Below are 17,632 nucleotides of genomic sequence, written 5' to 3'. Positions count from 1 at the left end.
TTTCCTCGTCAGTGCTAAAAAAGCCATTGGCGTGACTATATTTTGGACATTTACCGGCATATTCTGGGTCCACATGAGGAGGATAGAAGCGAAAGTTGATGAAGAAAGGGATTGGCATTCCATACTTGAACCACTCCACCACATAGGGCTTTCCGTTCAGCGGGTGAGGCACGTCGCATCCCAAGATGACGCTCTCTCCTGCGCGTGCCGTCACAAACTGGGGCTCCTCTCGCACTCCGTGGGCACCTGGGACACAAAGTGTACAAGTCAGACTCAACTTACCAAGATATCTATCAATCCACTTATAGTCTTACCCGCCATTCAAAGGGCAGGTGCTTTTTTCAGATAGTGTGGAACAAATAATCCCTCGAAAAAGACATTTCCCAATTCGTCTCCTCCTTTATATCAGATGGTTCTATGAAAGACTAAAAGTCCTTCCACCTCACCAAATATATTAATGCCAAGCACAGTCAGAATGCAAGTAAACACAAATATTCTTGACTACCAACCAAGTATAGTATATCTTCTGTGATTCGATAAGAAATGCAGTGGTTAGTTCAGGTTAAAAAAGAAAAGAATGATCCTCCCATGAAGAGAGTGATATGGTGAGAAAACCCACTTCGCAAGTTCAGCAATCTGAGCAGCAAGTGAGAAATTCATTGCAGAGGGAAGGATGAAGAAAGATCAGTAAGAGTAATTTAAACCACTTACAATGCCTCAACAGAAGAGTTTTCATCCTATTTGTCTCCGAGAGCACGGAGAGGCGTCAGCAAAGAAGTACCGTAGTGTGGCGTAAACGTCTGGATATTCAGAAATACCGCGACCTTTGACCCTTTCTGAACAGAATTCACTCTGAGCTGGAGAATAAAGTGCTGAACGCCCTCTCTGAGTCTGAATCCTGCTATTGTTCCTTTGCCAGCTCTGACATGGCTCAGCTTAAAGAGAAGAATGAATGGTATCATCGTCCAAGTCAATGCATCTAATCAAATGTCTTAGCAGCTGAAAGAATGTCCTTCAGAACTGACAAAGTACGACGGCAAACGGAACAAGAACTTTGTCCTTTATGTCTCTATGAACTGAGACAGAAAGGGTTTCTATGTTTAACATTGCAACCAAAGCCTATACAAAATGTCAAACCGCAACAATCATTATGTTATTGACTAAAGTGGTATCCTTTTTTTTTTTTCTTTATCCAGAACAACATTTTCCAAAAATGACTTCACTTGATTTCATCCGTTTCCATCTGGAGCTCTGTGTGGAAAATACAGCGCTGATGAAAAAAAACAACTAAGTTCCTGACCAGAGGGATGGCTTGATCAATGAGAGCAATATAATCAGTTATCTGTTCTGTAATCCCTTTCGTCTGGCTGTTATCCCCTAGAAACAAACCTCCACTCCTCACTGTTTCCACTGTCTCTCAGAATCTGCTGGGTGAACTTGTTCTCTTTAGCCAAGTGTGTAAAGTTTAAGGGCTTAACAAAATTGGAGGGTATTGAATGTATCTCTACAAAACAGAAAATATCTCTCCTTGAAAACTGAACAATTTGGTGCGTTTTGCCCCCCAGAGTTTAGGCATTTCTGCCAGCTTACAGCTCCCACATAAGAGCGATATGTTGATGCTTAGAGGGTAGTTTCCTCTATAAACCCCCCAATTTCATTCATAACATACAGGATGTCTGGTGAACATCAGCTTGTGTTTACAGCGTCACGTGTTCAGAAAAAAGATTTATTAATTTTTTTTCTTAACTCCTGGCTGAAGCAAAACAGTTAAAAAATAAATAATAATCAACTACAGCAAGAAAAAAAAACAATATGGAAATGTGAAAAAAAAAAAAAAGGTAAAACAGACATTCCCACCTCAAAAATGGTGTGAAACTGCATATATACTTTCATAAATGAACTTGAAACGATCAAATGAGACCAGCCAATTATTTTTGTGCCCAGCTACATATTATGTGTTGAGCGTTGCTCAGAGATTGGTCTACTAATGTCACCCTACACGTCCAGTAGGAACAAACAGAAAAACACTAACTCTATCAATATAAGAGCAAAACAAATTTACCTGGTCATCACATAGGTTACAACTCTTCATTTAAGCTGAAGCTCTCTATCATAAAGGAGGCCAGAACACAGTCCCAACTTGGATAGATGGTGTTTGGTGAGAGAAAAAAAAAAAAAGATAATATGATCTCATCACAACCTGCATTCAACCAACGGCAACATAGAAATAATTTTGGAATATTGTTTTAAACCCCCCGCTGCTTTGTGACAAATATCATGTTGGTCTTTCAGAAGCTGTTTGAAATGTTTTGGTGTAAAAAAAAAAAAAAAACTGAAGGATTTGTGGATAGTTTAAATGAGCTTGATAGGTTAATCAGCACAAACAAGGAGAAGATGTCAGAGCAAGCCAGTAAACAACATTTCTAAAAATGGTTATTTTGAGTACTTTCATAGAAAATAAGGTCAATAGGCAATGATGTGCAATTACCATAGCAACTGTTACCAAAGCCTCTCCCCAAGTAACTCATGCTCAGAACCAATCTCTGGTTCAGTGCAACACCAAAGTGAAGTTTGATGTGACGGGGTGTAATATCAGTTGTTTTTTAACCCCCATTTGAACCAAAACATGTTTATGAATATTAACCAGCTGCATCGTTTTAAAGAACTTAGAATAAGTAGAACAGAAAGACAATTTCTGAAGCAAAGGAGCTTCTCAACAAAAAACCTCAAAAAGTCCTTCAGCTTAGTCGCAGTCTCCTCAAACTGTCTCTGTGTTGCAATTAACATCTGTTCATCATGGAGCAGCACCAAACAATTAAACTACTTTGATAATGAAATATCTATTGAAGCTGTGACCATAGACTCTCCAGTGCTGTGAGCTTTGAAATACATCCTGCAGCAGCATGACACGGGCATGAAAAGACACAGCATAGGCTTCCCTCAATGGAAGAAAACTGCTTTCATCATGCTTCCATCAAAGTGCTCATTGTATATGTAATTCGTATTGTGAATGACCTCGCCACCCACAAAACACTGGAAAAGGTTAATATCAACAAAAAGCAATATTTGGCTTTCTTAAAAAGATGAGAGGAATCCTATCAGAAAGATTAGGGTTTTGATGTGATTCTGCTTTTGCAAAAGAAAGCTTGAAGAAGCAGACAGTAGATAACTGAGCGATTTATTTTTTTTATTTATTTTTCCCCCAGCTGTGATTTCTCACCCACCATCACCTCACCCTCTCCCCCTCGCTCACACACCAACACCGACATACGAGCACGCACTCGCACTCGCACTTCTTCGCGCTGTGCTACATGTTGATTGGCTGCCGGTGACATCATCAGACACGGCACAAAAACAGGCCCCCTTGGAAGGTATGACTTCACTGTTTGGACCTGCTGAGACGACGAGGACACCCGGGAGAGTAGAGGGCTAAAAGATGGGAGGTAGGGCACTCCAACCCCCACCCTGCGCCATCCCACCCGCCCCACCCCATCCCACTGCCACCACAGTGTGGCAAACATTAGGGTTTAGCTCATTTACAATCAAAGACTCAGGGGAGGACACAGTGAAACCACTGAGGTGCACTGACTCACAACACAGCACCCAGAGTGTGCGTGTGTGTGTGTGTGTGTGTGTGTGTGTGTGTGTGTGTGTGTGTGTTTGCTGGTGACTGATGCCAGGAGGACTGCTCACTTATGCAAGGTAGACCAAGCTTCACAGAGGCTTGTAACATAAACTGAGCTCAGCGATGGGAGACGCGATTATGTAGGGGGAAAATGTTAGTTGTGGAAACTCTGGAGGCTCCAGAGCCCTTGGTTACATTCATGGATGGTGCCTAACTAGTAATATGCAATAATTAAAAATACATTAGGTGATAACAAGGAGATAACACATGCCCCGCAGCTGCCAGGTGTTTCATTAATATTTATGCAAATGCATAACTCCCTACCATCAAAGCACAAGAACGTTTGGTTTCACCTGACTCTTAGGACTGCAGCACTACTACTGAGAATTTAGGGAATATTTAGGCGGCCTAAATAAAATGGCCAATACACTGTGGCTGTTGAAAAGGCCTGTAAATACGGGAATTTATCAACTTTAAAAGTGGAGAAGCCTACTTCGTTAGTAGCTAAACTCCAAAATCCAACACGGCTTAAAAAGTAACATTTAAATTTCACTATTCTGTAATTAATGATCACATGAGATTGTTTCTCTTTCAGTATCTGGATCTTGGCTGATCAGTTTTAAATTAAAGCAGAAACATATATTGGGTTTTGAGCAAGATTGGACAAATTTCTGCTTCATCAGCCCTGATGGGAGAGCAGCCGGTTGAACACTCAAAAAGTCCATCTTTTTACAGATAAGTAAATACACGGTACATAAAAATAGATTTGTAGATGACACATTGAAGCGATAGCAATTGTTCACTATTCACTCATGCGCCATCTGTCACTCAAACTGCACCAAAGTGCGCATCACGAATAAAAGCCACGCTGATCGTTCACTTTTCACGCAAACTTTAAAAAGCGTGACTTTTTAAAGTCACGCCTTCAACAACTTTCTTCATCGTGGCAATTGTTACTGAGTGAAGAAGACACTGTGTTCAGTATTATTGGAGTATTCAAAAGTAAGTCAGACATGCAACAGGACGTGCAAGTGTCCTGGTTTGTAAGGTGAGTGGAGGATCGAAGTGCAGACAAGAGTGTGGCAGTTGTACAACGATTTAATGCAGAGTCCAAAACTTTTACAGTACAACTCAGCAGAACGAGGAACACGGGAAGGAGACAAAGAGGCAGTGCATGAACAGACACAGAGGTAGATGCAAGAATCCAGCAGAGAATAATGACACACGGGAGAATATACCAACACGAGGATGATAAAAGCAGGTGAGGAAGAGCTGGAGAGAAACTAGAGAAAGAAACAGGCTTATGGGAAAAACCAAAATACAAGTTCAGATGAAAGTCAGTCCAGAACCGAGACGATAAGAAACTAATCAGTATTTTCTGCAACATCTTGACGCATTCATGCCTCATCATGTCATCAGGCTTTATTATTGGTCAACACCCCAAAACCAAAATGTATAAAGAGCTAGCTTCTAAAAAAAGAGCTAAGCTAATGCTAATATCAGTCTGTTTTGGTAAACTTATTGATAACTGACTTATAACCTGCAGATAAAACATAGTAAAGGTCGCTTTCATGCTTTATCAACTTAGGACATTGCTTTGGTTGATTTTAAGATTTTAATTAAACCAATTACATGTTTTCGATCACCAGTCCATTTTAGATCTGTTCAGGCTTTGCTTGAACGCTTGTTAACTCTAATAAACCTTCCATTCTCTGCAGATTTTATTTTAAATATTACCTTAAAAAGTTTTTTTTTTCTTTCTCATTTTAAGTGAAAACAGATGTGATATCTACAGGCACAAGTAGTAATGACGAGAAGAGACACGTTCTATCGTATGCACTTTTGTTGAAACTTACATTTCCTCAGCTCTAGCTGCTAGTTTTGGTCCGGCTCCTGGTTTATCCCTAGAAGTGTTTAACAGTGACAGATCGGCCCACTCTGCAAAGTGCAAATAAGGCTGAAATATAAATGACACGTTCACCCTCCACAACAGCAATTATTCATGACTACAGCAAAGTCAGCACATTATCATACCATTTATTATTCTTTCACCTGCTCCGAGTTTCCCTGTGTCTGATTTTAAAGTTAAACCTGTGTTATGGCACTAACAAAATGAGACCTTTGTAAAATTAATGGAGCCATTAATAATGTTGGGATCCAACCAGTGAAGATAGTGGGAGAATGAGCCGGGTTCTAATGGCTGTGCGGATGGCAGCTTTCTGAACCCCATTTGAGATGCGACAGGCATCAAGCGTCCAAAACTGCCCATTTGTATGCTAGATTTGATAACAATCAATGCTGATTAAAGTTTGTTTTGAGGAATGTCACCCAACAAATTCATAGAAAAAAAAGAGAAAACTGTAAAGGGATGGCCAGCCCCTTTTCGATCCTGAGTAGATAAGCTGCTACAAACAATAGATGGTGAAGAAAAACATTTAAAAAAAGTAACAACACAAGATTCAGCTGTTGCTTCTGTGGATGAATTTTGAGCGCCAGAACCAAAACACCAGAGCAGGCCGTGAAGAGCTTTTATAGCTTCAGCAACGTCAGATGGAATAACAATTCATGTAAATCAAATTGCTCTTCAAATCAACTCAGAAAGACAAAATATGCAGTGACTTGAAAGTTCAACATTTTGTCTAAGGGTTGCAGATTGTTCAGTTCTCAATCTGGAACCCTCAGATCCTCCAGCGTGGCTTGAACCCCTAATGCTACAACAGGGTGGGAGACTTGACCTAATTCCGAGTCTCTCATGCAAGAGTTGCTCATTACTTGGAATTCAAAGGGTATCGTTCCAGGGTGCAGTAGCATCTGATCCTCCTTGTGTACGAGGAGTGGAGCAGAGAGACATCGTGCTGCAGCAGGCGGAATACATTACTGTCAGACAAAGTGAAAAATTATTCAATTGTAGAAAAAGATATTTACTAGCTCAAATCTGTTTGAAAAGGTAGATTAGCCAGTTACCCCATAATGCAGCCATTAGCAAAATCTTAATTAATCAGCTTCTTCTTCATGACCTACTTCTGCTGGAGATGAAGCTAATCATCTGTGACCTGACATTCCTAAATCAAGACTCAGATTTTAGCCTCACTGCTAAAATGCTGTTCAGAGACCGTTTATTCAACTTTAGGAGCTGTGAGGTTCTGAAATTTTCCACATCACTCCATACATTTGGACCTCAGCAAGATGATCCAGCTGTTGAGGGGTCGAGATTAAAACAGCTGCAGATACAACGGTGGAGAGGAGAAGATCTAAGGTTATGTCGAAGCGCAATGACATACAGAGGGAGTTAGGTGAAAGCAATGGCTGGGAAAGGTTTGCATTACTGTTGCGACTCACTGACTGCCTATTATATGGTAAAAAAAAAAAATAAAAAATTTGGTACAAGAATACAGCTGGAGTTTAGGTTTACAGCCCAAGTCTTACCCAAACCCACCTGCAGCGTACTGCATGCACACACAGCCCCACCCTGCTCATCTCGCTACGGTAACAAGAGGCAACGAAATGGAGCTGGAACATGTTAAACAAAATAAACAGGAGGCATTTTACTGCTAACTTAAATGCTGGTCTAAAATCAAAGGCAGGTAGGGTAGTAGTAACATTATTATATTATTAATAAGTTTATTATTATTAGAAGTAATATAAAAGCCAGAGCCCCCTTTAAGTCTGTAAAAGGAGCTACAAATTAGGGTGCTGACAAGAAGACCTTCCAATCTCAAGGAGTCCATCAACAAAATGCCAGCAGGAATACAAATAATCTTGAATAAACTTGCCATCAATCATAGGAGAGGTTATATATATTTTCCAGGCACATATAGCCATTTTATAGCACCATCAATTAACTGCTACCTTCAGTTCTTATGGAAATCTTGTAAAAATCAAAAGTAACAACTGAATACAACAGTTGCTCCAACAAAGGTGATTATTCTTTTAATCTGAAGGAAGTCTAATTCTTATATTGTTACTGATTATGCTTTTCAGTTCTTTATTACAAACAAAAGCTAATTTTAATTTTATTTCTAAAACGGTACTTTACTTGGTCTTGGTATGGTGTTTGAAATTTACGAGGTGGAAACTCTAGCAGCAACAAACTATAAGCTAGCACAATATGTTGCCATGATGAGGTCATACGCGTCGCCTGACGCCACCATGGCGATCCCTGCTTCAGGTTCTCAGTGAGTGAAAGCTTCCAGGCTTCATGTCGATGGATGGGCTGTCACCTTAATACGCTGCCACCATGGTAACAAACCGTCGTGACCTTTCTGCTCATGTTTTCTGAGAACTGTCCCACTCTAAGATAGATAATGAGGAATTCCCTGAACTCTTGATCTGCCCTGAAGACTTCACACTGACTGCATGACAATGAGGGGGGAAAAAGGCAGAATAAGGATTTCCTCTGCAAGGTCTTGATGAAGAATGCTTTAGTTGTTACAGATGTGCACGATGGAGGGCCAAAACGGCAACAATGTTTCCGCCTGCAGTGAAGGGCCTTTTTGGATTTTTATGCTAATGATGGTAACAGCTGTGAAAAACATATGTGGAGTTAGACAAGCTGAGGAAATAATAACCACTGCTGCACCATTTGAGGTACAAAACTCCAAAGGTGTTTCTGGAACATGTCACTGTAAAGAAATAGCTAAACTTCAAGATTGCACAACATGTAGTTCCCTAGGGGCGAGGTCAGAACTAAAGCGCTGGGATGTGAAGCCTCATGCTACGAGAAACCATGCAGCCGATTGAAGACCAAACTGCAGCATCAAATTTCCTCTTCCCAGAAACTTATGGGGGGACATCATGAGGAATAGTTGGAGTAGTCCGACACACACGCCCCTTACCATCCCTTCTCAGTTGCATGCAGAACTGGGTACTCAAGTAGATAAGAGAGCATTTTTGCATCCGCACGTGTTTGTGCACTTTCCCAATTTATCCTGTCTCTTCGAAGAACACAGACAGGTTTTGTTTTTGTTTTCTTTTAAGCCAGCTTGACCTTCCAAACATGAGTGCAGCGACGAGGGACTGTTGCAGCTGTTGCAGTCTTGTTTTTATTGTGAAAAGCTAAATTCTCTGGTGTGCATGACGCATTACTGAATAAGAGAATAAGGTCTGATTCATTACAAAACCCTTTTTTTTTTTCAAGGATTCTCCTTTCACCGATTCAATTTGAAAAAAAGAAAGAAAATCTTTTTAAAATCAACCCCACACCATACCAGTTAAATCATGTAAGTTAGGATTGAGCTAAAAAAAAAGTAACAATATTTAGAAGATCAACATTGTTTGGAATAGTTGATGAGAATAATTTTTGATAAAATGTACATATTTTTTCTTTCGCAGATGACCTGTGACCCCTTGAACTCTGGGCCTCATCTTGAGAGATCTACTCAAAATACAAGAACTGCAAGGTTTATTTGAATTGAGAAGATCTTCTAGATCTAAATATCAACACCAAGGTTACTGAGAATTATTACAATAAGATGGAAAACTGAATATTTGAAGAAAAAAAAAATCCATCTGCCTAGAAGATGCATTTTGTGATGTGAAAATGCAATTGTAATCCAAAACACTTAGCAAATCACAGTACAGGATCTGACCAAAAAAAGGCAAAGCACAGAAGTTTTGTAGTGGTATTATTTCAAGTCCAGTCCTCAAGAGCTACTACCCTGCAACTTTTACATCGTCACCTAACGACAATCATTTTGCGAAAGAAGAAGAGTCAAAGTACTGCAAACAAAAAGCCCTCTGTTCACTCTGTGCTTCAGCATGGTAATCAGACTTTATAAATAACATGGGGCAGTTTCTCAGGAGAACAATGGGCCGTTTGGATGAGTGACACATTCATCGAACCATCAGAGCCAATAGCATCTGGGTTAACATCATTCAATCACAGCAAGGGAAATGCATTTGCTCTAAAGCAAGAAAACATGGCATCATAATTTTCTACACGGCATCCAGGAGACCCGAAAGAGCCAATCAGCAGTCAGGAGTCACTTCAGTGTGACGCAGAAACAACGGATTACGGGAGAGGAAATATTTAGTCTAACAAAGATGATGGCCGCGAAACAGCAAGAGCAGGACTACATTTCATTAGGACTAAACAGGAGTGCTCTATCTTCTGCACTTGAAGCACTTGTGCCTTGTACTTATACCTGACATCTTAATTTTGCCTTGAAGTGTCTTTTGAGGACAGCAAAGTCTTTTTGAGCCTCTTACCTCCTGGTGATCAGCTGAAATTTAGGTCAGATGGCGGATCAGCGGATACTCGAGTTCAGGAATCCCCACAAAGGAGCGTGGATGATTGGATATTTAATCTATTTAACATTTATTGGTTAAATTGTCAATAACTTTATTGAACTAGAATCCAGAATCATCTTAGTGACAAAATCACATAAAATATTGAACATTTTTCTGCAGCTGCGATGATTTAAAAACGTTTTTCAAACATCTGGGACAAAAGTTTGATTTTACTGTGGAGTTTTTCTCATTCAGGGTCAGAATTTTACATACAGATGAGTAAAAAGTCACGAATCTCATGAAGCAGATTATGCCACACTGGAAAGAGAAGAAGGACATCAATCTCGACACAGTACAGCGCCTTGACCCGAACAACAACTCATTCTAAACATGGAGATACCATCTTTTGGTCTAAACAACGTGGAGATGAAGCTTATTTCTGTCATGGCTCTTCAACATCAGCAGGGGTCGCTATTCTTCTAAAATGCTTCCAGGATCATTTCAGGTAAAATGGATGAAAATGGTCACTGGTTATTCCTCACTTAAACTTATTTTGTTAAATATATTTGGTTATAATAATCTAAACCTGAACAAACTATTGCTAGAAGAATTAACCCTAAATTTAGATCATCTAAAATCATTTTACTCAACAAACAATGTTGTAATTGGATCTGAAGCTGGTTTGAGATGAATTTTATGATAAAAACCCTTCACAACTACTTGGAGGCTTTATTAGCTATTTTCACGGCAAATATTGACCAGAACATGATCAGAACCAGTCAGTGCAGATTGAAATCGTTCCTGTATAAGAAAACTAACATAGCAGTCATGTGTTTAGACTGTGAGATCAGGATTTGACAAATAATCTTCATCTGAGACTTACACTGGAACAGGACCAAAGGGGACAAACTACTCAAACATAAATAAAACAAGAGTGAAGACTGAGAAACAAGGCAAAGACAGGCATGGCAGGATCAGACAGGAAAACACAAAGACTTAAACTAGCAGTAAAACAGAAGAATTTAAAATATTGAGCAAACAGTCAAGAACTGAACCGGGACAAGAAGAAGACGGGATAACGATGACTAGAGATGAGACATGAACAACAAAAAAACCCAATCTAAATTAAACAACATGATAATCTAAACTCCTACAGAACGAAATAAAATTCCAGGATAACTATGAACAAAACCCCACAGACCAAAGCAGACTGAATAACACACCAGTGGATTTTGTTACTTCATGTTCTTACTCTGCCAGTCACCAGAACCTCTTTATTCACCTGAAGAGTTTGTACATCCTTAACAAATTCTTTTGAACATTGATTGCATCCGTCCATGGATTTCAGGTGAAGCTCCTCCATGGTGTAAACACTCTACATGTTCACCAAGTAGTGAAATATGTCGCAGTATTAGATCACAGGCAGCTCGTCCACATCGTCTGACATGTTTTCCATTCTCTGTCTCGTACGAGTCGATCCCGGCACCAGCCATTTTGTTGATATGTATTTGTTTTGCACATTGGTCAAGTGCCACTGTATTTTATTTTTGTTGGTCTGGAGGCCAACAAAATATCTCAGAATTCTGACTTTAATCTAAGAATTCTGACCTTAATCTCAGCATTCTGACTTTAATCTCAGAATTCTGACCTTAATCTCAGAATTCTGACCATAATCTCAGAATTCTGACTTTAATCTCAGAATTCTGACCTCAATCTCAGTATTCTGACCTTAATCTCAGAATTCTGACCTTAATCTCAGAATTCTGACTTTAATCTCAGAATTCTGACTTTAATCTCAGAATTCTGACCTTAATCTCAGTATTCTAACTTTAATCTCAGAATTCTGACCATAATCTCAGAATTCTGACTTTAATCTCAGAATTCTGAGCTTAATCTCAGTATTCTGACCTTAATCTCAGAATTCTGATCTTAATCTCAGTATTCTGACTTTAATCTCAGAATTCTGATCTTAATCTCAGTATTCTGACTTTAATCTCAGAATTCTGACCATAATCTCAGAATTCTGACTTTAATCTCAGAATTCTGACCATAATCTCAGAATTAATCTCAGTATTCTGACCTTAATCTCAGAATTATGATCTTAATCTCAGTATTCTGACTTTAATCTCAGAATTCTGACTTTAAAGTCAGAATTTTTTTTTTTCGGTGGCCCTAATCCTCTTCCGTAGTTATCTCTGGACCTGTTCCTGAAAATTACACAGATGAGCTCCAGCTGACGAATATCCATACATGGTTGTCAAACTTCCTCAGCGGGCTGTTCCATTTGTTTGCCAGAGGAAGGGGAAATTTGGTTTATAGTTTATTTTTACCATTTATTTAATGTTTCTTCTCTTTGAAAGTTAGTTCTATTCTGACATTCATTTAATTTACAGATTTATTAATATTCTGACCAGTATGTTTTAGGTTCTTGTGTGTTTAATTACACCCTTGTGTGTGTTAGTGGTCTGATCAGCCATTATTTAAGTTCCCCTCATGTCTTGTTTGGGAGGTCAGTTTGTGCTTGAGTTTGTCGTGTTACCACCTGAGTTACACTTTGATATGTTGACCTCGGCTTGGGCCCAATTTATACATTTTGAATTATTTTTGACTTTTTTGTAATAAATTAAGAGTATATTTTGGAATTCTTCAACATGAGAGATTCACCCGGAGTTCCTTAAGGCTCTGGATGTTGTAGGGTTGTGTTGGCTGACGCGACTCTGCAATATTCCATGGAAATCCGGGGCAGTTCCCCTGGATTGGCAGATTGGGGTGGTGGTGCCCCTGTTCAAAAGGCGGACCGGAGGCTGTGCTCCAATTACAGGGGTATCACACTCTTAAACCTCCCTGGCAAGGTTTATTCAGGGGTCCTGGAGAGGAGGGTCCTTCGGATAGTTGAACCTCGGACTCAGGAAGAGCAGTGTGGTTTTTGTCCTGGTCGTGGAACACTGGACCAGTGCTGCACCCTCAGCAGGTTCCTACAGGGAGCATGGGAGTTCGCCCAACCAGTCTACATGTTGATTGGACTTGTGTCTACTGTTTTGTGTTTATTGTTTTGTGGACTTGGAGAAGGTGTTCGACCGTGTCCATCAGGGGGTTCTCCGGGAGTATGGGGTACCGGGCCCTTTGATACGGGTTGTTAGGTCCCTGTATAACCGGTGTCAGAGTCTGGTCCGCATCGCCGGCAGTAAGTCGGGCTTGTTTCCAGTGAGAGTGGGTTACTAGTATTGTTTGTTTTGATCAGAGCTTTACTCCACCAGGTGGCGTCAGAATAATTAAGATGTAATAATTTAGATTTTTTTGCATTTTTTTATCTGACATATGAATAAAAATCTGGATGTTTTCAGGTTTATTCCAATCACAGAAATCAGGGACGGGTTTAATGTTTACCGCAGTTCAATTGTGTTAGAATAAATGTTTTTATTAATCATAAATTTGTTGATTTATTACTGAATTGATTGATTGATTGTAAATCAGGATTTTCTGTCTGACTGATGGATGTTTCATCATTTTGGTGTGTAAATGTTGGTGGTTCTGTTGCTCCAGGTCTCAGTTGAACGATCTGGCTCTGGTTCTCAGCAGCACCAGAAGCTTTTTACTTTCTTTGATGTTCCTTTCTGGAAGAGAACAAATACTAACCGTTACGTCTCAATGTGAAGCTAGTAACTAGCACTGCAGTTTCTGTCACGGGGAAAACGCACAATAATCTCATGATTGTCACTGATTTACTGAGGCTACATGAGAAATATTTTCATGGAAGTTTGCTATATTTTTTCCTTATTATCCAAATGTACATATAGAAATAAAAAGATGAAAAAAATAACAGACAGACAGACTATACACAAACTTTATTAATCCTTTCAGGACCTTAAATATCTTCATTTTTGTTATTCACCAAATCATTCGTGGATTATATCTGGACATGAAGTCAGGCGGAAGCAGCAGTGGAATAGAAAAAATGCTGCCACCTGCAGGTGGGAGTTGGTGTAACACGTTTCAGCTGGTTTGAAACAATTGTAACAAATGATTAGGCCTGTCTCAATAAACAATAAATCAATTAATTGTACAATAAATTAAAATTATCAACGTCATTTTAATTATCGGCATTATCGTCTCTTTTGAGACTGTTTTTATGTTCATTAAACTGAACAAGCCTCGTTTCCATCAAATGGGGCTTGGAGTCTTTAACGGCCTTCTCCCCGCATAGTGAATGAAGTTACTGTGTTGTTTTGCCATGTCTTTGTTTTTACTCATCACATAAATCAAATGCACAGTTAGAATCTCGATGTGACTGATTTATTAACACAGATGGGTGATATGGACTTAAAACTGTATAGCGATAAAATACGGTATTCTTTGTGGTAACGATAAGTGACAATAAAAACAACCTACGCCTTTTTTGTTTTCAGTCACAGCAACCAAAGAGCGACAGCAGAGCACCATATTTTAGATCCATGGTGTAAATATACTGACATTTACATTTGCGGCATTCAGCAGATGTTCCCAGTCGGAGTGCCGGATTCAGCAAACATTGCTTTTCGTTTTTCATGAAGACAGATACTTTGTCAGAAATCAGATGTTTGCCTAATGTTTTACCTTCACTTGTCAGGGGGGAGAAAGAAATGCAGCAATGAAGAATGAAAACACTCACAGTTGCCCTCGGCATGTTTAAAGCAGGAAACGATTTCATCGCATCTACATAAACACACATCTCGGTCTAACTGAACATTTGTTCGGTGTAAAAAACAGAACTGCTGGAGCCTGACAGATAATAAAAAGAATGTTTTTCAGTAGTAATGTGTGAGCAAAAAAAGATAAGAAACTTAGTGGATATGTTTTAGGAAAAGCATAGCTGTGATAATCTGACACAGAACATTATGTCTAATTGACCCAGAAGTTACAAACTGTCAGACCTGGAGCATTGTATTTAATGATTACTATCCTATCCTATTTCAAATGGACCAAAATAATCAGAACAGTTGTTTTTTGTTTTTTTTCCACAATTGAACTGCTTTACAAGAGGTGCAGCAGTGTGCCAAGCAATATTCCTCAATGACAATCATTATTTAAAGAACCTGAAAACAGTGGCAATGTTTTACAGTAATTGTTTGTGCAGTATGCATATTGTTTCTGTTTAATTTTATTTATTTATTTTTATAATTTCAAAGGCAAAAAAAGGAAACAGATGTTAAGGTTTGACGGTGGCTGGAAGAACCTTATTATTACTGGACAATGTTTGGATCCGAAGAGTTTCCGTTTATTTTCAGTAGAAATGATAAAAGTGTGCAGGTTTTCTGCCAAAGACTTAGGGATAACATTCAGTCTGCTTGCAGGGCAGGAACAACTTTGAGGTTTTCGACAAAATGCCACATTCATTGATTTCAATCAGGATTAGCTTAATCCTTGTATAAAAACTTAGAAATGAGGTCAACGGAAAGAAATGTGCCAACTTTATTGCAGAAATGACTAAACGTGCAGGTAAATGCTGCTTTTCTCTGCAGAACGATGTTGTCCATTGAACAGTGTAAGCACCTTCCAGTGAAACCAGGATGTTACCCTAATTACATCTTTATTTAAATAAGACAACTCTATCCTGCATCAAGAAGATACACACACACACACTTCCTATTCCCATCTCTCCAAAAACCTCTCATATTTCTGCTCACTTCTGCAATTTCTACATTAATCAGAAGCTAAACCATGCATTCTTCTCCACATATGTCTTAATAGTTTTTAACAGCTTCAGTGAATTACTGAACCTCTTCACTGAGAGCTCATGTCTGTCTAAAACCTTTTGGCTGGACGACATTGGTATGACCTTCTGAACGGAGGATTAAGAACAGTTCATGTCAGCAGAATGCAAGGTAAGTTGTTACCCGACACCTTGAAGCCATCCGTAGAGGCCGCCATGTTGATCAGTCAGCATGATCCTTAGGGGGCGATCAAGCACTATGGATACCACCCTGAGAAAATGTACCAAACGTGTTGGGAGTAAAGATGCTTTATAGCCGTTTTACATAATCCAAGAACATATGTCCAAACGTTAGACCTTACCTGACTGTCATCTTCAAAAAAATGCTAATTATAAATCTTTAGTGTAAATATGAACACAGTATCCAGCCTTAAATCAAAGCTTAATTTGATCAAAATGGCGATTTAAGCGTCATGTCCATCACATCGTCATTGTCGCCATTTTTTTTTTGTTTTTATCATTCTTCTCATATTACCTGGGCGTAAAACACAGCAGCAATTCACAAGCCAGTGGAGCAAAGATGAAGAACCGCAGAGATAATCTTTACCATTTCCCTGGGAAAATTATATTGTATTTAGAGCTGGAGCTTCACACATTAATTTTGATTAATTAATTGAACAGATTTTAATGGATTAAAAATTAATCACTTTTTGTTGTTGTTGTTTTTTTCCATACGAAAGTCCCAAGTCGGAACCTTTGTATTCGTTTCTGGTACACTCACAAGTAGCGACACTTGTGAAGAACGCTGATGGATGACTACGGGATCAGACGACCAGTTTTTGCTTCCAAAACTGATGAGACACTGGAGAAGACAATAGCAGTGTGCAATCTGTGCAAAAAGCAGTTAGCGTATTAGCAAAGCTATTCAAGCCTAAAATAGCATCTCAATGCCAAACATGTTGCAACAGCACAGACGTCAGAATCCACAGTCCACTTCCCCTGAATCAATGAGTATCGTAGCACTTTGCACCAATCTGATGGTTGAATAGCATAGATAACAGATTAAAAACAATAAATGTCTGTGTTGTTGAACTCTTATGTCTATTTTTTTAATAACTGAGAAGCAATAAGGGTTTCTGAATTTTTATATTTATTTCAATCAAGTCCCATCACTAGTTCTGGTACTTTGTAGAAGTATTAAAAATGTTTGACGTCTTTCTCATCATGTCAAGTTACCACAAACCTCATTATAATTTATAGAAAATTTATGTGACAGACCAACACAAAGTAAGGCCTAAATGTGAAGCAGAAAGAGAAGAGTGCATGGTGTGTCCTTTCATAAATGACTCAGTACCCCTTTCTCTGATAGCCTTAAGTAAAATCCAGAGTAACAACCCTGAACCTCTCAAAGCATAATAGTCCTCCTAAATTCAGAGGCTAGTAACACAGAGCATTAATCAGTAAAGCAACCTGGAGCAGCTCCAGAGCGTCAAAGCTGCGGTGGAAGCATCTGCTCTGTTATTAGTTGTAGACTCCATAAATGTGGCCTTCATTGATGAGTCGCAAGAACAACCTATTTGTTGAAAGAAAGCTAAAGCTACTACACTTTTTAAGTGGAAATTTAAACACATGTGTCTTGAAATTTCCACCATGTCTTGTACATTAGGCAATGCTAAGTTCCTAATTACTGGTCCACAGAAGTAATTTTCTTCGATTTTTAAGCTTTGCCAACATGCCAGCAGGAAACCCCTTCACGACGGGCGTTGGGGTGTTAAGCTTAAAACTTGAGTTTAATTTTAAACAGCACAGATGATGCTATGATTCGATATATTAAGACTCAATCCCATGAATGATTAATGGGTGTGGAGAGTCTGCATGTAGGAAGCTGACTGTGCTGCATCACTGGGCCAGGCTGTAAAATGAGACCGGAGAGAAAGCCAGCCAGCTCAGGGAAGTGGGCTGAGAAGAAGGAGAGGGGAGGGAAGGGCGTAGGCGTATGGAGTACAGTAGTGAGAGAATGTATATAAAACCCCACAGGGAAACCAAGATGTATGTTAGCAGGAAGTCAATATCAAAAACGAACTGCTGCA

The 17,632-nt window shown here is 39.2% G+C and overlaps 1 protein-coding gene across 2 annotated transcripts in view; it reads right to left on the bottom strand.

Moving 5' to 3' along the window:
* LOC122844370 (protein turtle homolog B-like) overlaps window positions 1–17,632 on the bottom strand; it is a 96,074-nt gene that overhangs the window by 64,183 nt on the left and 14,259 nt on the right. For both annotated transcript variants that reach the window (XM_044139731.1, XM_044139732.1), the window contains exon 2: window positions 55–246. In XM_044139731.1, coding sequence (XP_043995666.1) covers window positions 55–246 — 192 coding nt within the window. The remainder of the gene's footprint in view (window positions 1–54; window positions 247–17,632) is intronic.

Source organism: Gambusia affinis, linkage group LG15, assembly GCF_019740435.1.
Source record: "Gambusia affinis linkage group LG15, SWU_Gaff_1.0, whole genome shotgun sequence".
Lineage (NCBI taxonomy): Eukaryota > Metazoa > Chordata > Actinopteri > Cyprinodontiformes > Poeciliidae > Gambusia > Gambusia affinis.
Note: the sequence above shows the minus strand (reverse complement) of the source record. Positions and strands in the feature narration are given on the sequence as shown.